At 35.6% G+C, this 22,560-nt stretch overlaps 1 protein-coding gene across 2 annotated transcripts; it reads right to left on the reverse strand.

The window, feature by feature from the left end:
* Positions 1 to 4,035: 4,035 nt before the first annotated feature.
* Positions 4,036 to 22,372, reverse strand: LOC149281405 (runt-related transcription factor 3-like). Of its 2 annotated transcripts, XM_089499324.1 has the most exons (6): positions 22,115 to 22,372; positions 19,451 to 19,607; positions 16,920 to 17,024; positions 10,540 to 10,704; positions 10,506 to 10,508; positions 4,036 to 4,553 (listed from the first exon to the last, which is right to left on the reverse strand). In XM_089499324.1, exons 1-6 carry the CDS (start codon positions 22,370 to 22,372, stop codon positions 4,036 to 4,038), a joined length of 1,206 nt encoding a protein of 401 aa, XP_089355450.1. The 2 variants fall into 2 exon arrangements, with proteins under 2 accessions (XP_089355450.1, XP_089355451.1); XM_089499325.1 differs by lacking the exon at positions 10,506 to 10,508.
* Between the last annotated feature and the right edge of the window lie 188 nt (positions 22,373 to 22,560).

The following is a 22,560-nucleotide window of genomic DNA, read 5'->3' on the forward strand; positions in this document are numbered from 1 at the left end:
TAAGGTGTTGGGGACCAGTTTTTTAAGGTAAAGACTTAAGGTACTGACTATTTTTGCCTGGTGCATGGATTAATTAGTGCTTAGTGCATATATACAGACTACTTACAAGAGAGATTTATGAACGCTACAATTTTTTTTACCCATGGGCTTCATAAAAGTTCTGTGCATCTAGGTCAGACTTGAATATCAAGATATGTGTCCTCATTTTATAAATAATAGACACTGACAGAAATGATGCCAGCACGCCACCCAAGTGTTCCTTGTGAGGAACCACCTGTATTCAAATGTTAATTGTTAACATGTCTCAGGCATGACTGGTGCAAAGTAAATAATATATTAAAATAAAGAAAGAGACACATAGGCATTGAGATACAAGCCACAGTGTATTGAACATTATGGCATTTTTTTAAGACTGTAATAAAACATAGAAATTTACCAGCACTGATCCTAACCTGAAATACAGAAGAAGGAGGGAAACAAATGCTTGCGGCAGATTTTTCCAAAGAGGTCTGAACACCGTGAAACTCTACCTTTTATCCACCTCTCATGACCCTCCCCTTTTCTAAGTTTAATTTCTTCTACCCAATTCACAATGACCTGAACCATGGGCACTATATACATGAATGATATTGCATGCCCAATAAAGCAGGCCCTTAATTCTGAATCATGAGCTGTAATCCAAACTCTAGATCCCAACATCCCTATGCTGAACCTGGGAACCTTTGTTACTGTTCAACAGAATACCCAGCAAGTTCTAGCTACCCTGGAATGTTACATTTACCAGGAAATTACTAAAATAGAGTGGGCAGCCAATTTAATGCTGCTTGCAGGCCCGTTCTAAGCTCAGACTACCTAGCTGTTCGCTACACTGTCTATCCTGCTGCGCTCCAAATACCTTTTTCTTGAAGCCAACCTAAAACGCTACACTGTAATGTCTATTGCCCCAAAACTATAACCAGCTACATATATTTAATACAAATAATATATTTAATACACCATCATAAATTCTTAATTCCAGGGCTGTTCTTCATCAAAATACCAAACATTAAGGAGAAAATTTGCACATTCAGCCTCAGGAATATCTACTTGAATTCTGCAGGAATAAGACTACCGTTGTTTTGTTTGTTACATATATTTGTTTTGCATTATCATTTACTTTTAAAAATTATTACAGTTTTACATATAACCAATAATAATCAAAACGTTCAATGTAAAAACCCACAACAATACTTAATATAGGCACCTATGCAATGTGATTGTGTAATGTAAAATACTATAGACCCTTTTACTATGATATTTAGTATTACATATTTCTTAAAACAAAGTTAAAATGTGAATCTGGAATTAGTTTTTTGGGGTAGTATCAACTTAGAACACACTACTGTTTCACAGTTCATCATATTAATCCCCCAAAGCGCCACTCATTCTTCCCCTCACCCATCTGATGGCTACCCTGACTATGAATAGCATGTACATTTGTGCATCTAATCAGTATGTGATCATTCAGAGTTCCATTATGAGTAAATGCTCATATGACTGTTCTTGACAACAACCCAACTATATTTGTATGTGCCTTTAAACCTCTGACTGCCAAGTACTAATACATAGTTTCCTTCTGGTACTCGCAGACTTTACCTGCCATTACATACACGTTTTATATCATCCAGCTATAGGGGTATACTCACTAAACTGGGAGTTTGCATGAATATTGGATAGTTCAAATCCCTGATACTAGAATTCTTCATAAATGATTAACCTTGGTGAACAAGATACTGTAGGCCACGTGGCACTTCATTATGATTAGGTTCTGTAATCAGGTATAATACCAAAAGTCTTGGGGGGCAACTTGGATATTTCCCAGGTATGATGACAAGTCAGGGAGCTGACATGTTGAGCTCCCGATTTGGTGAATATACAGGTAGATGCTCTTCTCAGCTAATCTTTCAAGAAAATACATTTCATGCATGTTTTTTTTTTTTTAAATAGATTTTCACATGGACTTGCTCCTACTTCATAAGGTCTGTATAAAACATTTGTATTTCTTTATAAATATGTTCACCACAGCTTCACTACTTTGGTTGTGCCCATACAAAGGGTTTATTCCTGCATTGAACATAAAAAATGCTTTTCAGTAAAGACCTGATATTTTAAAAAATATTTTTTAATACTTCTGAGTGCATAAATTAAAACAATAGAGATCACTACAATACAATGCATATTTAAAACAAGCAGAGACAGTGCAAAGCAAAAAATAGACTATCAGGTCTATTAATAATATTAACTCTTCTAAAATCTAAATATATCTTGATTTCCAAAAAATAAACCCCAGCTCATATTATAACATAAATGCGTTTACATAAAACTGCCTCACAAAAGAGTTTGTGTGATTGGTTCCACTCCATATTTACAACTTACAATATATAACACAGATTTAAAAAAACAAGTCACTAAAACTAATGGTCAGTGGTTTATAGGAGCCCTGAGTTCAATGGGCCCGTTTGCACTGCGACCTGGGTACCTGGTGGTCTAGTATGACCTCTGATTTCATTTCTTCTGATCCATGACAAGAGATTACTCAGAATGGGCCCTAGTAGACAAATGACTGTGTGTGGACATTTAAACACCTCACACCTCTGCTTATTTGTTATCAAGGGACCTGGTGGAGCCCGGCTCATGCACCTATTGATTTTTTGGTGCTGCTGACCACTTCTACAATCTGCATCTATGTAACAGTAGAAGCCCATTGAATGCAAGAACTGTATGTGCATTTATTAATTGTACAAATATGTCAATTAAAGAGAGTGTAGAACTAGTTTGCATTTGTTCTTAATAATGTCATAAAGGTGTATACTCAAACCAGTAGCTGCTACTTTTTTGGGACACCATTGAATGTCTAAGTTCTCTTAACCCAAAGGTTCCCAGAGGTTCTCTCTGAAAAAAATACAAGCATATCATATACAAAAGAAAGAGCTAGAAATCTACTGGGTTTCACCCAGAGACTCGACTCCTTCTCAGTGGCTCCAGGTGAGTGTACTTCAGGTGTTTGGTCATCTCCACTCCCCGCACAAGCTCTGCTCACTCAATTCTAATGAGGTTAGCATCTCTGTATATGGCTAGCCTTGATGCTTATCATGGTTACATCTCTATCCTGTCTCCTATAATGAACGGGAGAGGGAAAGCTTTGGAGGTTCCCAGATGTGCAAATGGGTTTCCTTATTAGCGCAGACCATAGGAGAAATCTCAATTTATTGAAGATCATGTAAATAAGCTTTTTATGATCTTATGAGCACAGATATTTGTTTCATTAGCACAGGGTATCTGTTAAATGTGTTGTTCCACTTAAGTGAAACATTTAAAAGTGAATATACTTATGCACTGCAGTGAAATACTTAAATCACACGAACTGCACAGTATTGTTTAAAATAGCTGTAGGTTGTCTGCATTTTTTTTTATCTGAGAGTGCTCTTCTTGATCTATTCTATTATAAATTACATGATTTCATCCAGTCAATATTCAGAACAGACTAGACATACAGGTAATACTGTGAGATTTAGCCATCTCATTCTAGGGCTTGTTTTGAAGCTAAGGAGAGGAGGTCTGAGGAGGAAACCCTTCTGAAAGAGCCCAGATCAACTGCATTCCTTCATTATCTGTAAACAAAAGACTCATTAACATATTAACACCAGATATATATATATATATATATATATATATATATATTTATATATATATATATATACTGTAACTGGAGTAGTTTTCAGTTCAATCACTTGTGGGAACCTGTTTTAACTCACTTCCTTAGGGCAATGCATTGTTCAGAGTGAGATGATAATATTACATAGCCAAGACCTTGAGTAGTTGTTGGGCTTGTTCAAAGTGGCCAAATGTCTATTTCACTTTCTGGTCTTTTTATGATGCCTGTCACAACAATTATCATACACTCATTTCTAGACAAATGTTAGAGGATAAATATTAAATTCAAGACTCTTGTAGCATTAAAAGGTTCATAAATATACGGTTTTGCTCAGAATTAATTTAGTATGGTCTCCAGACAGGGTCATCCATCCTTCCACTTGTGGTCATAGTTGTAGGAGAATTGCTATGGCTGCCATCAGCATCTACTCCATCAGCTTGGTTGGCCAGGTTGTGGTTCATCAAATTGTTCCCAGCTGCCACACTGGTGCAAGAAGATAGCATTCTTGATGGAGAGCGCTCTCCTGCCACCATTGAAAACTGATACGAGCCAGATGATGTACCATAGTATAAATGGTAGGGGGAAGCGTTTGTTTGAAATGGTCCACTTTGGTTTTGAGAAGATCCAGGGTATGGGGGTGGAAGGTAAGTGTGATGAAAACGTGTGGCTGTTGGCATGCCAGTCATGCTAATGCCTCCAATTCCAGTTGTTGTGGGTGAAGCAGTGTATGAAAATGCAGAAGACATGGCTGCAGGGTAATGCATGCGTGCATCTGAAAACCTGGACTCAGTAAGTGATGGAAGAGCAGAGAACGAACGATCAAACTGTCGTGGATCTGAGAAAGGGCTGAGATCGGTTGCTGAAAATGAAAGAAAATATATTTCAAGTAAATTCCAATAAATAATGTTTATTCCCACAAGGAATTTAAGAATATCATAATTTTCATGCCACTAATGATACACTCATGCACTTGTGTCGCAAAGAGCCACATGAAATATGCTACAATACCTAACCATATGACTTAATAAATCAGCCTCTTACATTAGATAGCAGAGGTGTTAGTGTTAGACCACTGGAAACAGTCACTGATACAGTACAGACTACCGCATCAAGGTGGGCTGCCAAAACCACATTTCCATACTCGTTAGCACAGGTTGACACAAGGAATACACATTCTGTATTCCTAATGGTGGTTTTCTCAGTGGTATATCATAAGTGAGATACAGGAACGTTCATTCTGAATATCTTTCATAAGGACAATTACTAAAACCATTTGATTGCCAACCTTAACGACACATGACAATCGAGTTTTTGCAAATGTTGAAATCAAATTTGAAAAGCCATCTCATTCATACATTACCAGTTGTGTGTGTATATAAATTTATTGAGTATGTACATAATATTTTGATGTGAAATAAGCCTTTTGTTTAGTAATATAAGTTATGTGACCCAAACTCAGCACTTTTCACCTTGTGGAAGAATTCGCTTTAAAAACACATCAGATACAAAATACCTGCATGACTGTAATCTGAGTCTCTAAATGGTTTCTGTGAAAGTGATTACATAAATAGCTGCATTTGGTAAATAAAAGAATTCAACATACTTTCATTTCAAAATACATCAGTACATTGATTATAAATGGACGCCTCTCTGTAAAAATGTTCAATGTTCATCTTCAAATGTAAGAAGGGCAGATGCAAACACCACTTTGATTCAGAGAATTTAACCCTTGAGTTCTTGTGTATATAGTAAATTCTTGTTTGCTGGGTTAATTATGTGCATCTGCAATGTTTAAAGTAAAGAACTTCTATTGTATAAAAATACCTTACATGTGTAATTTCGTGGCTCGCTTATATAAATACTATAAATATACTATTATAATGTGCACAGCTATATATATATGTTACACATACATTAGTAGTATCGGTTACTAGATTGTGCTTTATTATTTTTTCTTGCAGCATGTCTGTATTATGTAATCAAAAGCTACAGTCAGTCAGGAGATGTGATAACTTTACTTACATACACATTGTACAGTAATATACATTGTCTTTTACAATACGTACATATAATGTGTATATTTATTTGTATGTGTTTTCTACATGGAAACATGGATGTGCGTGTATAAACATGTATACAATATATAGAAATTCACATTTTCTGTTCATGTATACTACACAAAATATATTAACTCCTCACTAACTCTGCACCATAAAGCCTGCTGGTTGGAGTGCTGAACTGCATCTCCTTTTCTTTGCCAATCAAAATATTTCAAGGAAATGTTTATTTTCTTCTGAAAATCGCACCAGCTGCTGCATCAAGTGAATGAGCCCATTTAGTCATAAGAATTTAGCCATTGTGAGCTTCAGCCCAGGGACCAAGAACTTTCAAATCTAACCTGATCTATGTACGGAAATGTCAATGTGTTGGGTTAGGAACAAGTTATAATGTGGTATGTATATAAATCAGGAGCCACACAGAGGTCAGTCATACTGTCTACGTGCCAGATATATCACTGCTATGACCTGGTATTTTAATTGTTGATAATTATCTTTACAAATATATTCAAACTGAAGAAGAGAAGAAGGAAACACAATAACTATAACTTATACATATATATATATATATATATATATATATAGTAATAAGAGAGGGACAAACACACCATGCTTCCAAGCATCATATTATAAGGCTAATGGAAAAGTGAGAAATTACCTTTTTTTCTTATTAACAGGCTGGCAGGCATATGGCAATACCCCTAACAAAACTTTATAGAAAAACAAGGAAAGGGAATTCAAAGTTCTTGGTCTTTAGACTATGGAAAAAACAGCCACCAATGACAGTAAAAGACTGCAGAGATAGGGGGCCATAAGTTTTAGAATTTTTATAATTAACAACCACTTAAAACTCTGCTCATAGTTCTGCTCATATTGATGAACAATAATTATATCAGGACGTGGTAGAAACTGAGCAATCAACATGAAAACAAATGAAATGTAGGAAGGGGTCGGACTTCTCAGAGATCTGAATTTGTTACCTATTTAAATGAATGATTCTTTGGAGAGCATTAACTTTTTTGGCATTTTTGTTGTCTATTAAACCAGGCCAGAGTTTGAATCCAGGATGTGTTTGAAAGTTGAAACATGTTTCTTCACTTACCACTGGGTTTCACTTACTAAGGTTATAATATATAATCTTTATCTCTTATTTGCCTTAATTTTGAATTACATTCTTTATCAAGTGTTGAGTTTATAACTAGTGCAGGAACAAGACTTCTCGTCTACCATGATGACCCTACCATATAGGCAAACATGGAGGCTGAATACAGAGAGGACATGGTAGTTGGTGCTAGATTCTTTCCAATGTTCAAGCAAGGGCACTGGAAACATAGTTTAACTAGTAAGCTATAATCTCTAGGACCAGCTATGCCTGTCTGTCACTAGCTACTGTTTTTCTTTATGGTCACTGTCTCAGTGCTCTATCATGCTGCAATATTACTTACGTAGCAGCTCTTTATTTATGTAAGCCAAGGTATGTAATACATAGCCACAGCACAGGGAGCATGTGTTGGCGCCCTCAGCCAGTTCCTGCTTTGTAGCTGGGTTTAACAAACGTAGTCATACAACATCCACATGTCAATATAACAGCATAAAAATTAAAATGTACAATATATGATTAGAAAATATAGCCATATCAAAAGTAGGGTCTCTCCAGCTACACCTCAAATAATAACTTCTTCCAAATGCAGTCAGCTACACGATTCTTACATATACAGTAATTATAAGAGTAATTCCAGTTTTCATTTAAAGCATGTCTTTTAATCAGGAAAATATTAGTTATTAGAGTTTTAGGGATATATTCATAGCTTCAGCTAGTATAGATCCTCAAAGCTTGAGGGGTTAAATATTTTAATAATGTGAGATGTCGGCAGACTGTTATTGTAACACTGTGTTTATTTTCTGTACCCTTTCAAACCTCTGGAGGAAAAGAAATATTGAAGAATTTAAGTTCTCCCATTCAGCTGGATAGTAACCAAAGCCTGGTCTCGCCTTGTTGTGGTCCCAGAATGCTTTGCTGAATGGCAGAATGGATGGAATTAATTAACATGTTCAATGCCGGTGACAAATGCTAATTCATTACGTATGGCAGGATTGGTAACAAAGTGGTTAAAGATTCAACAATACAATCATACAAAATATATTGATTTTCATATGGTTAATATATTAACTACTGGAAGCTCTCACGGATGCTGATACAGACAGACACATTTGTGTATATAGTCTAAACATTTAATATTCACCGACTTTCTGGTAATGTCTGGATTTTATATATATTTTTACTTTTTACCATCCATTTGTACTTCCAACCCATCTTTGGGGTCTAAGACATTTATTAAGCAAATAATATCCAAGCCCTTGAAACTGAAATCTTTTGTTTTATATATTTATTTCTAACCATGAATTTAGATTCAGGACACTGGAAATTTCCAGCCCTTACTGACACCAGATATCAGTGCTAAAATAACGGCACGCATTGTGTCTGAAGTTGTTAGATTTTTGTGGGTAAGTGGAAATTCCTACGTTTGCTACTAGATGTCAGACACAATTACTGTACAGAGGCTGTATACTGTTCAGCCGTCCTTTATTCAGAAAGAACAAGGATTTGCATGTCTCCACAAAACTTGTCTCATGTAAATACATTTAAAATATTGCATAGCTGGCAGTAATGTTTAAGTGTTATTTTATAAAGACTGGTCTATATTTGAATATCCTGAGTTTCAGGAATGGCTTGACCAACTGTCACAGTGGAAGAAAAATAAACTTACCTGGGAACTACTGGGCTCTGGCTACCTGGAGCCTGCCCTTGTGGGACACAGCAGGACTGCCCACTGACATCAGTAGGCGCTCCCGCTGACGTCAGTGGGAATGCCTGCTGACGTCAGGGGCGTTCCCATTGATCGCGGGGAACACCCCCATTTACAGGGGAAAAAGGGGGGCCTGTCCCATGACCTGGATGATTCATGTGTTGACCTGGAGAATCAGTGCTTCTCCTGAAGTTCTCCAGGTCAAACCCGGAGACTATCCACATATTTTAATAAGGTATAGGAAATCGCACACGTATGAAATAAATATTAGCTAAGTTATAAGAAGAGTACAAAAGAAAAATAAAATATATAACAGATATTTATATATATATATATATATATATATACACCAATCAGCCATAACATTATAACCACCTGCCTAATATTGTGTAGGACCCCCTTTTGCCATCAAAACAGCCCTGACCCGTCGAGGCATGGACTCCACCAGACCTCTGAAGGTATGCTGTGGTATCTCACACCAAGACGTTAGCAGCAGATCCTTTGAGTCCTGTAAATTGTGAGGTGGTGCAAGTCTTATGCTCACATGTCCATTGTAGGTGCTTTGGACAGGGTCGAGCATGGGCACCCTGACTGGTCTGCAGCTACATAGCCCCATACGCAATAAACTGCGATGCACTGTGTGTTCTGACAACTTTCTATCAGGACCAGCATTAACGTTTCAGTAATTTGAGCCACAGTAGCTCGTCTGTTGGATTTGACCACATGGGTTGGCCTTCGCCCTCCAATGAGCCTTGGCCGTCCATGACCCTGTCGCCGGTTCATTGCTTTTCCTTCCTTCGACCACTTTTGATAGGTGCTGACCAGTGCAGGCCAGGAACACCCCAGAAGAGCTGCAGTTTTAAAGATGCCTTGACCTGTCTTCTAGCCATCACAATTTGGCCCTTGTCAAAGTCATTCAGACTTTCCCTACTTCTAACATATCAACTTTGAGGACAAAATGTTAATTTTCTGCCTAATATATCCCACCCACTGACAGGTTCCATGATAATAAGATTATCAGTGGTATTAACTTCACCTGTCATAATGTTATGGCTAACCTGTATATATATATATATATATATATATATATATATATATATATATATATCAGAAAATGCCCTAAGTATTTGGTACTGGATTAACGCTATTGCAGAAAATCTCTACAAATTGTATTCAAGCATCTTTTAGGGTTTACATAGACTACTTAGGTAGGACAGGACAAAAAACACAGATATATTACCATACCAAATATCTTCGTCCATAACTACAGTGTTCAATCTTTTAGATGGTTAACATTAATGTACAATATATAAATGTCTATTCGGATCATTTATGTAAACTAAAAGTGAACAGTTGCTCCTCAGGGGAACAACCTATCAATATAATAAATTGATGATGCCATTTTGATTTTTCAAGTAATGTAATACATATCAAGGACATTATGGAAAACATTTATCAAACTACAGTATTTGCTGCCGCTCTAACGATGACCACATTTTTAGACTATCTACACGCATTCACGTGCTTAGTTTTCCAGTGATAATGTTGGCTTTGTAATGAAAACTCAGTAGTATTCTATTGATTACATGCCAAATAACTTTTGCTTAGGGGTATTTCCCATGAAGATGAAAAAAACCCTTTGTTTATAATTACAAACTGCTGTTAATGTCTCAACTGATAGAGTAACAAAAAGTTATTTTTAGTCAGTGTGGAAATGCTGGAACGGGGGGTTTGGGGACTGAAATGGGGCACGGTGTTATCTGACTGGCTAAAATTTGGCTGGTATCAAAACTATTTGTGTGGTGATAAGTTTTCTCATTGATCCACGAAGTAATGCATTTCCTGATAAAATATTCTGGTGCATGATTATTTCAATTCAATTTATACAACAAAATGTTTCAATAATAAAGATTATGCATTTGACTCTGGACAACATGTTTCACGTACTTCCTCTCACTTTATTCACATGTTCTTTCCTTACCTTGTATTTGAGTCTGAGTCTGGTTGCTGAAGTGGTTTGGGTTTGTTAGAGTGGGCCGAGGATTTGGGTTAGACTGGACCCTGAGAGTTTGTCGGCGCATAAGCTCCAGTTCACCAAACCGGTCAGGGAAGACTTTGCTTTGCTCTTCAAGCTTTTGGCGGTGCCCTGGAACTCACAGAAGACCCATAGATTAATATGAATATATACCTTGTAAATATTTATTGCTAATAGCTGAATGAATCATTGCAAAGGGCTCAAAACCTATTCTTTATAATGGAGACTTCAATAAGCTCAAGTAGTAAGATAAATAGTGCCACAGTAACAAATATGGAAATGTTTAAGAGGGGACTTTAATTCCACCATAGATAGCAAAATGGTATACTGACAATGCCAAGTCATCAACCTCTGCATAACTATTCGGTATATATTTTATATTTGTAGAAATTAGGTAATACTGGAATACTGTAACAGAGTAAATGCAATATAGAGTCATTTTATACAGTTTAGTCCATAGTATTGTATTATCTGCTACTATTTGCTGTATGTCCTCTTCTGTCTTGTGCAATATTATGAATTAAAAAAAAAGTGTATATGCATGGGAACAATGACACAAAATCAGAATGAGTTCTTTATGGTTTCTCTATTTCCCTAAATTGAAAGCATTTAGATGTCTAAAATTAGAACAGTTACATAACTGGATTATCAAATGTATTGTAGTCACAGTGCATCTGGTATGCATATGGGAACAAATCATAATTCTGATGGTGCTCATGGTAAACTGAGTTTATATTAAAATTTAATGATCTACTCTTCTTACACTAAAGGCACAACAACATGCACATATAACAGAATCTTCTTAAACTTGACAACTGGCACCCAAGGGCTTAAAGGGACACTTGTGGAAAAAAGTGTTATGTTTGTGCACACTAAGAATTATAAAACAGAGTAACACTGGTTGATGTAGCAAAAATGTTTTTTTTTGTATGTGCTTACATTATGCTGTCAAATTGTGCATATACTTTACAATTATTAAGGTCAAAATATACTGGAGTGAAAACAAGATACTGTCTCCGCTTTTTAAAATTTGGTTAAAGGCATCATTAGGGATAGCCTGGGTTTATGTCTTAGCTCTTGCATTTATGTCAATGCTGATGTCACAGTGAAATCCTGCATTATTTAGAAGTCTCATTGAGTTCTATCATGACCTCATTAAATATTTTAACTTTTTTAGATGCTGATCTAAGACAGGGCCAAAAGGCAGGAACTCACTCTGCTCTTGTCCAAATGGTTCCCTTGGGATCAAATCAGTAGTACCATCGTCTCTCACTCCATTTCACGTTGAGAGAATAACGACCTCAGAAGTGCCAAGTGATAAGACGTATTGAATTGAATCATTTTAGATGAATTACATGCCCTGCATCAACCTTATTTGCATTTTTAATAAAGCTACAAGAGAATTATCAATTCTTCTTCAAAGCACATATGAACATGGACGTGGTTCAAACCAAGTTGGCAGGAACCACGGAACTTAATCCAGAGACCCAGACCATGGCAGACCATGTACCTTCTGGTCTCGCCACCAAGAGGCTCTGCAGTCCCTGAGATATCTGTCTCCCCGATGTCCCTGTCCAGGTGTCACTTGTTCCTGACATACCTGAGGCCTGTCAGGCAATCATCTGCCTTTATATAACAGCGGTGCTCCCAGGCTCCCTTGCTGGAGTAGTGTACTTCCTTACCCCGGCAGTTCTGTCAGTATCTTGCTTGTTTGGTGTATTTTAGGCTTGACCCCTGGAGTCTGACTACGTTCCTGTGTTTGCTCTTTGTACCTCATCTGATTGGGATTATCTGAATTTTGACCTTTGCTTGGATTGTGATTATTTTCTCGATTATTTTCTCGTCCCGTGCAATTCCATCTGTGTAAGACCTTGGTTTACCTGACCTTGTTTGCCAGTTCCCCAGTCTGTGTGCTGCCATCTGCCAGTCCCCCCATACTCACTCCGCTGCCATCTGCTAATCCCCAAGACTCACTCTACAGCTGTCTGCCAGTCTCCTTAGACTCACCTCGCTGTCAGCCTCCTATCCTCTGCAAGTTCCCCACTCTAGGCCTGCTGATGGCTCACAAGAAGAAGGCCAAGGCTGTAGCAAACAGCCATCTGCAAGCAGTCACTTCTACACATGCCTACACCCATCCTGAGTCATAAGCCTGAACCTGTCCTGCACAGAGAACCGTCATATCAGGGCTCTTCCTACTCTATTCTATACTCTTGGACAAAACTATTTATAGAAACCTTTGTGACCCACAGGTATATAGATGGAGTTCCTTTCCTGGAAACTGTTTTTTCCAGAAACCAGAAGATATCCTAGTTAAAATTACTTCACATACCATTTTTTTAAAATAATGATCTCTATTGAAATATATCCCTGACAAAAATGTTTTGTGTTGCTTGATATAAAAGCCTCACTGTTTACATTATATAAGTAGTAAAAATTATTAGGTTACAATACAATACTAAATCAATATCAGGACATTGTTCACGTGGCATGAGTGACAAGAAAGTCAATAAAGCAGAAAATGAAGCGTGAATTTTGGTTTATGTTCCTGGAATTACAAGGGTGAAATTCTGTATTGCACAAGAAATCTGAGATGGTATAGGCTGGTTTTGTACTTGAAAGCTTCTAAGTAACAATGTCTGATTAAAAAGAGCTTATCGCAAGTCCTACTTTTTAATATACTATTTTTGGAGAATCAACAAACTGCATTAAGGCTTCTGCATTATGGCTTCTGTAGTATGTCTTTCCTGTGGTACTTTTCTGTAAAGAATAATGCTATAGGTTCTTAGTCAGCTTCATCGCCTACAGACAGATCATTATTCCCACCTTTGAAGTGGGAAAACTTATGACAAGAGGGTGAAATGAGTTGGTCACACCAAATTATTTTTCTCATGTGGATGCTACAGTGGAAACATTTCCCTCTAGCAAATGGGCCATTTACACCAACTAAGAATAAGCCTCCATAAAGGAGAAAATGTAAATAATGTTATTTAGCAAAACAGTCAATACACATTGTATTTAATTCATGATGTAAGGCAATTCCAGAACTGAGATTTTATCTATATTGTTTTATATTACAATATCCCAATCAGAATTTTCGAAGAGTAGCTCTTAAGGGGATAGATTACCTCCTCTGACAGCGCCACTAAGGAAGTGTGCAAAAGGGACAACATGAAAAGGGACGATGCAGCTGGAGTGTCCATTTAAATTGTAGTTATTATTGGTATTGCGAGCTACAATTAAATCATCTTCTCCCAATCAGTTGCTAAACTTCTTTCCCATTCCATCCCATTCAATAATGCGTTATGAAGGCCCATCTCTGGCTAATTTCTTTTAAAAGGGGGGCTAATCTGGCCTTGTATAATACATAGTTCAGTCTGTGATTTAAAGAAATCTCACTAATTTAAATACGTTCTATACAACGCTGCTTTACAGCAGAAGCTCACTGACTTTGGCCCTCCATAATATATTGTGGCATTAGTGTCGCTTCCACTTTAGTGAATGAATTCCTAGGAACCAATGACTATATTGCTTGTGTTGAGGTTAGAAGATGCTAAAACATTTGTTATTGAGCTCTGAGGACCGCAACTGGGAACCACAGGTGTGATGAAGGATGGTATTTAAATGTAAACAAAGAGGTGGGTATTTCTTTCATTAGCATTTACTAGTTTGTGCAAAAAATCATTCCCCTCATATATACCGTACATGTGGCGTAATGAGCTATTCTACATCACCACATACAGAATAACAAAGATTTAGTTATAACAACAGTATAATATTTTTTAGGTCAAAACAACATTGCCCAGTTTGCTGAGAGAGCTTTAGTGAAATAATGTGAAGGGAAACTTTTCTGACGTTAAGGCACATCCAGTGAATGAATAAAAAAAAACAAACAACCTTAAATGGTTGCACAGTCAGCAAACCCGAGCTTCCTTTTTTCGTTATGCTAATTTAAGTCTAGAACACAGATTGTCACAAGAATGTCTCAATTAAATTCAACAAGGAGCCAGTTAAGTAAAGTCCCCCAATGTTCGGCAGATTACTGCTCTGGACTTTGGTGGTAAAACATCTCAGGTCTCTTTATACAGCATCATGTATTATGATGGTGCTATAAAAGTCAATAATAATAATAATTTATTAAAACATGATGTTAAAGAATTGAAACCATACTTTTTAAATAATAGTTAATGTCTCTAGCAGATTTTTTGGGGGAAAATATGAAAACAGAATAAAAACTAAAATTGGTAATTTTATCTTCACATAAGGTTTGCTAAAACATGTTTTTGTAAAGTATATAATAACCATTTTTGACAGGCAATGAACACTGGATTGATATGAATACAAGGATACAAAAAATGAAAATGTTTTTCCAAGTAAGAGTCTGCTTTTTAAACCATAAAGGGCTGCCTGTTAACAGAGGGCAAATTGACATTTAACCAGGGCCAAGCAAATCTTAAGGGTTCATGATTTCCTACAATGGTCACCTAAGTGACCTTTCAAACTGTACTCTATAAACACTCCAGCGGGTACAAGACAAATTGTGAGAAAAGAATGGTCTACACATTAGTGAATACAAGCAATTTGAAGCTGAGTTCAATTAATAAAACAGGGCTCCTAAATTATTTTGTATTGTAAGCATTCAGTGTATTTAAATGTACATTTATGTATGTAGTGGCACCATATGAAAGAGGTTTATCAACGACAACATAATAATTTAAGATTAGCCAGAGGACATGATACAGTCATGTATGAACAAGGGATCAGTCCCTTCTCTGATGAAGCCAAAGAGAACAAACACGATTATGCATTGCGAAATTAGGGTTAATCTTTATTCCTCAAATTCATTCAAGACTAGAATATGGAGGTGACTGTTATTTCTCTTTTTGTCAGTGTATAACACTGAAAAGTGAATACCCAAAGCTTTAACATACTGTAGATTTTTATGGAAGTCCACATTAATCTATAATAATATGTAAGATGCTAGACATTTTTTAAAACCAATGTGTTTTATTTAGGTCCTTAAATTCCCACATAGTTTTCTTTGACGACTTCTAATTTCTCAAGCTGTTTGGCAAAGATAATATTTTAAGATTCAGAAAGCCAGTCATTCCAAATGAAGACCAGCAATTCAATTTTCTTTTCACAGGAAATTCACATTTTTTATTTCTTCCTGTTTGCTCAAGTATGTCAACACTTTATACCAATATGTGAAAACATATTTTCATATTCTTATTTTTCCATCAATGTGACTGTGTGTGGCTTCACAAATTTAAAACCTTTAAAAAAAGGTGTGTTTATGACATTAAATGTCTAAATGTTACGCCTGTAAATAATTATCAAGTCTAATTATTTTTATTCACAAAGTTTTTAAATAGAAATATAAGTAAGATATACTGCGCATTTTTCTCTATTCATAACATGAAACCATAAGCCTAACCTCATTTTCTACTGTTTTTATTTTATTAACCCTTTGTATAACAGAGTGGACATTTACTGAAAGCTCTCTTGACAGCAAAATTAAAATATTGTTTTACATTTCTTTTTTTTTAACCCAATAATAAAGTAATAATCATTTTTAAGCAAAGGCAAACAATATTTTTCTAGTGCCCTATTTGAACAATCTTTCGATGTTCCATACATGTTTTAATATAGATTTCGCTTTGTATAAAATATTTCGATACAGTGTGTCATTTGCTGTATGTATTGTTTGTGTTTAGTAAATTTTTCAGTAAATTAAAGAAAACCTCTGTGTATTCTAATACATTCCTAAAGAATATTTTAGACAATTTTTTTGATTCTTTATAAACATTTCAGAAGACATACATTGTATGTGACATCTATGCTAACATGAATAAAAAGATGTTTGTTATTCCCTAAAGCAAGAGAATGTTTCAGTTTCAACTCACCTACCTAACTGCAACGCTCCAATCAAACTTCCACCAACTTAGTTTGGTGAGATTATACAGCTAACATGTAGCTGCTATTTAGCTAACATGCACATACAAAATGTTTTATAACCCAAGATAAATTTAGTATATGGTATTATTAAATACACAAACTTTTCTCATGTCAGTGTCCCTTTAAGTTGTAGTTCTGAGATATTATGGAAAATATGGAAAAGCCATTTCTAAAAACGAAAAAAAAAACTGGTACAGAAAGCACAAAAAAGCAGAGAGCAATACACTTAATACTATTGATGTTTTTTCTTTTAGAAATAAAAAACCTCCACTTTATTCTAAGATTTTTCCAGGTTTCTCGAAAAAGGATAAAAGCCTAGTTGCACAGCTGAGACTACAAAGAAGTATTGCTAGAAAAATTGTAAAACTTACTTCTAGGTTCTCGTGGTCCATCTACCGTGACTTTGATGGCTCTGTGGTACGTAGCGACTTGTGTTGGGCTTGTGAAAACTGTAATTGTCAACGTAAAACTTTTGCCTGAGAAGTAAGGAAGATCATATCTATTAGTCTTTAGTATCTATCTATAACTTTAATTCAAGGCCATCATAACAAAAACCCTGTATGGTAATAAATTGTAATATACATCCAATAAATATGCTCGTACACAGTCATGGTTTTATCCTAGTTCTGGACTGTTGCCAACGTCCATGTTCATTTCATCTACGCATGTGCTGAGGCTTATTGTATTATTAATCACCCCTGTGCATTTGACCAACAGAACAGAGCTGATGGAGGTTGTACCAATATTTTGTACAGAGATCTTTGAGTATGGACTTAGGATCAAATGTCTTTCACAACACACACATTTTAGGGCAGCACCACAAAAAATATAAAATTAAATTGTGTTCGAGTTTTGGGATAGTGGCCAATTTGAGATAGAAAGGTGCTAACAGTGTACTCCATTGCCATAATTAGCAGTGTATTCTGGTCTAAGCTGCCTATACCTAGGACACCAAGTTTGAGGAAAAGCAGACCCTGCCTCGCTTTACCATGGCAAGATCACAATATTGTGTAATTGGGCTTCCTAGTGGTGGTCTGGTGGGTCTATTGGGCTGGGTTAAAGTAGCTGATTTGGCCAGGCCTAGGGTAAAGCTTCTCATAAACAGATCACTGGTCATAATATTGCAGCAAATTTATGTTTTTTGACTTTTAAAAGAACAGGAACTTGCATCAAATGTACTGTACTTCAAAGAACCAGACTTGTAATTGTACAGCTTTCCGGTTTGAATTTTTTTTTTGAAAGCATGAAAAAATCTAACAGCATAATTAAGTGCAGAAATAGAAGCTTAATTCATAAAAGGAGACATTTTCCATTTGTCAATATGCAAATGTGTCCAAAAAAAGAAAATATGCATCTCTGAGAAAACAAGCAAGACAATAGAAATTTTAAAAAATATTAAAGATTCTTTTTCAAACATAATAATTAAACAGTGAGCAGCTATAAACAAAAATATCTAGCTAGCAATTTGAAATCAGTGTTATACTATAGATTGTGGTAAAATATTTAAAAAAAAACCCTTTTTTCTGTAAATCATAAAACAACATAATTGTTGCTAATATTGGGAACAGTTACTCCCCATGTTGATATTGACCAACACATCTGACGATTCTTATTAATATTATTTTATCAATAGGAAGCCTCCGAAATGTTATTCCTTTTCAGGTCGTGTACCCTTTCATTAAGTTTTTTCACATGTGGTTTTAATTATACACCAACATATAATCTAGCTTTATTCAAATGATTTCAACAGCAACAAGGAGGCATATAACTTACATCCAACCATTCTGTTAGATTTTGGAGTATAAATTTAAACTGCAAGGATCCAACCACGCATCTTGTGCTCAGCCGGCTCCCATGCACACACTGGCTTGTGCACTGAAGACCAGGAGCAAGACAGCAAGACAGGAGGTAGAAGTGGCCACCAGCAAGTTTTTCTTCTATACCGTTAAGGAAGTTATTCTGTGATTGTTACTTTTGATGTTTAGGTTTGGGTAATCCTTTTTTAAGACTTATGACAAATAGTTTGATACCATAATAATATTTCCTGCTGTTCCCTTAAATTATATTAGTTCTTCCTATCTTCCCCTTGCTCTGCATAGTGTTTCTACATGAAAACTCATCAGTATGAGTAGCTAGTATAACGAAGCATGGAAATTAATTACAAAAACCATTCAGGTTTAAGGTAAAGTGTTAAATGAGGAGCTATGATACAACATTCAATATGTTTCTATGGTTATTGTGTAACTTTTAGCACATGGAAGTAAGTTTTCAAAATTTCACTTGATGAATGTTGAGCATGATCAGTGTAGCACACGAAAAAGCACAAAGATACATCATTCTATACCAGTGTTCTTGCACAGAAGGCCATAAATGTACGCTACAAGTCACAGTTTATAAACACCCTGGATGTTAAGCGCGTCCAACTCCACACATGAGCACAGGTGATGACAGTAACTTCTGTAAAGTGCTAATGGTCAGGTAGAGATGACTGCATAGGATACAATAACAGGAAGATCCTGGCTACCAAAAGACTATTATTAAATTTAAGTATTGTCTTCAAAAAAGACATATGTTCAGGTGCATCAAGTATAAAGTGGATCTGTTGCCTTCCTAGTTTTTAATACAACTAAATGAATCCATTAAAACTGTAGCTTGTGCTTTCTGTTTGGCCGTCAGTGCAATTGTGGAGAAATTTAGTTTAAAGGTTCGTCTGATCGAAGCTGAGAGCAGCAGCAGGCTGTGGCAGGGCAAGCATTATCTAATCAATTTCCTGACCAGGCTTGGCCTGACTGTCGGGCAAAAGCCCTGTGTTCATTGTACCTATCATTATCTCAGCTGATTTTAAAATTCTATATATATTCAACTAACAAACTACCTTCGCTGATTAAAGAATTTTACCTACCCCTTCCACTTCTCCCAACAAATCGTAGGTCATTGAATCGAGCCACTTGATTCTTCATAACAGCTGAGGCATTGCGAAGCTCAGCTGAATAGTTTTCATCATTTCCAGCCATGACAGTGACCACTGTGCCATCAGGAACATCTCCTAAAGCTACAACCTGGAGATAAACATGATACAATCAATGTATTGTAGCCATTTTTAAAGTGCGTTGAATCGGATTCCCTTCTATGCGATGAAGGAACATTGCATAAAGAACCTAAAATAGGAAACAATGTAAGGATTCCTTTAGGACTACATACAGTTTAATGTAGACAGAAAAACTATTGCATTGTCTACATATATTAGTATAATGAATTTTACATCTCAACATTCCATGTGTCTATAAGAGAAATGACTTGGCCACCCTGTAACCCTCTGAATGTATTTATATCAACTTTATAAATAAAATATTTTTTGTCACTAATAGCATAATCTGCCTAAGTCTTGACTTCTGTCTTTAATTAAACCTATTACTTATTTGTACTCTTTCTTTTCCTATTCCTATTTATATAGTTTTCCTCTTATATTTTTACTTATGTATTATGAGTAATCCTTAATTGTGTTTTCCATCTTCCTTTTAGAAATCACTATTCCCCCCTTGAACATTTCGTCTTTGTTTCTTTATAAAAGATGCACTAATAACAGCATTCTTTAGCATACCTGGGATAAATTTAACAGTAGTAGTTGGCCACCAATTTTCTTACTAAATATTACAGAAAAATGCAAATGAAAAACAGTGATAATCTTTATCTCTTAATTTGATCTGTCCCCTTAATGCATTATTAAATTAACAAAAATTGGAAGAAAAAGCCATATTAACACAGTTAAGAAAGTTGTCTTCTGTGCCATTACTAAGTTCCTACTTAACTTTGACTGCTTCTGCATATATATATATACATGTTTATATGACATCTGCAGCTATAACTCCTACACATTATGTAACTGTAGAATTAATTATTTGCATCTTGTCCTAGAGTATTTTGTCATAATCTAACGTCACATCATACAGAAAATATTATGACCACAATATGTTCTTTTCTTTTTTACATGTAGCTTGTTAAATGCCATTTGTAAGATGTTGCGTCGTAGCATGAATGAAAATAATAATGCTATAGTATAAGCCTAACGTATATTAAATATAAAAACATTGTATGTGCCATATGTAATTAACATTATGCGCACATGTAATATTTACCAGAACATATAAATATATTTGTTGTGAAAATTCTATAAATTTAACTTAGTAAATAGTTTGTACAGCTGGTATAAAATAGAACTTAATGTAAACCGCTAATATAATATACCGGTATGTCTGAAAAGATAAACCGTACCAATAAATACGGGTTTTTTTAAGTATTCAAAATGTTACGTTATTTACATTAGTTCTTGATAATCAAAACATCTGAAAGGACTATATAATTTATTACACATTCCAAAATTAAGAACGGATATACATTATTGGATATATTTTATAATGCCAAAATAATCATCCCAGGTATTCTGCATATAATGCAGAACGTCTACCTGTGTTGCAGTTCAATAATAAAATTGTGATGCCAGATATAGTTAAAATTATAATTGAAAGGGCTCATTGTTAAGACTGACACTGATATTATTCTACTTTGAAGTGGGGTATGATTTTTTAGAACTCTCCCTAGTTTCTGACCTCAGATCTGCTAGTTTAACAAACTACATGTGTTAATACACATTTTTGGTTTGTAATTCTTTATTTATATATAAGTCACCTATTCTCACCTGCATAATAAAGATAGAAACAACAAAGATGCCTACTTCACAATATATATATATATTTTAGTATATAATAAAATATGGTTAACCGCCTGTTGAAAATGCTGCATAATCTACTAATGTTTTGTAAATAATTATAATTATAATAATGATACAATAATTAGCTTATTTTGAATTTTTGATACATTTAAGATAAGGTTATTTTGGTTTGGATGGGTGGTAAGGACTGAAATTACACCCACTTTCCTGAAATACTGAATATTTGGTGGTGAAAGATTTATGGTTAAAATCTATTCTTTTTCTGATGAATGCACATGGTAATTTTAGGAAGGGAAGGAGGAGTGACCTTGGTGGTTAAACTACTGGTCTCTGAAGTGGTATACCAAATACACCAAAACCATATAATCATACCAACTAACTGGCTATGTTGCATTTTTTATTATATTTTGATAAACAGTTTAGAATTTCATGTATCTGCTTTTTGTAATAATTATTTAACTATATGTGTTAACTATATCAATTGAATAATCTGGATTCTAATTTAGAGGCATGTTATAATTTGGGATTTTTGCCGTTAGTGAAGATGCTAAAGTATTGTTATTGTAATTGCAAAAATGCTGCTTTTTATGCCAATTCGTGACTGTAATAAAATAATCATCTCATAGAATTACATTTAAGTTTGTCTTGTCATTTAAAAACATTTTTCCAATATAACAGAAATGGTGATGCATTACAGTTATTTTAAGGCTGTGTTATATATGTGTTAAATGGGCAGTACAATCTGTCTGTTCATAATCAATTCTATTTGCCTAATATCCATACGTATATAGAAAGTGACTTCATCAACCACTTTCACCAAACCCCATCCCAGCTTACCTTGAAGGCAACGGGAAGGGTTTTGTTGCACCTCCAGTGAGAAGGCAGGACAGAGCACAAGAAGTTCGGGCTGTCAGTCCTGACCAGTTCTCCTGCGTGATCCGCTAGAACATCCACCACTGTCCGGATCTCTGACCTTGCCCTGCCCGAGCCAGAAGAGCTGATGGTCCCATTGCTGTCTCCCATCTTTCCGCAGGAGAATGATGTTGACGGTGGGGTGAAGCGCCTGCTGGTGCTGGGGTCTACGGGAATACGCATTACAACAGTAGACGGGTTAGTGAAGAAGAAGCCTCCGGGGGTCGGGTCTATAAGGGGACAAGGGACAGGCTTTCTATGAATTTAGCACTGGTTGAACTTCTTCTCAAGTCCTATCAAAAGCAACGAAAGCAAGCGATGAGCAGTTCTCCGTGTAGAGGCTTTTCTCAATGTGCTTAGTTTATCACTAA

Source organism: Sceloporus occidentalis, unplaced genomic scaffold, assembly GCF_023333645.1.
Source record: "Sceloporus occidentalis isolate IW3139 unplaced genomic scaffold, rSceOcc1.0.p SCAF_133, whole genome shotgun sequence".
In the NCBI taxonomy this organism is placed as follows: Eukaryota; Metazoa; Chordata; class Lepidosauria; order Squamata; family Phrynosomatidae; genus Sceloporus; species Sceloporus occidentalis.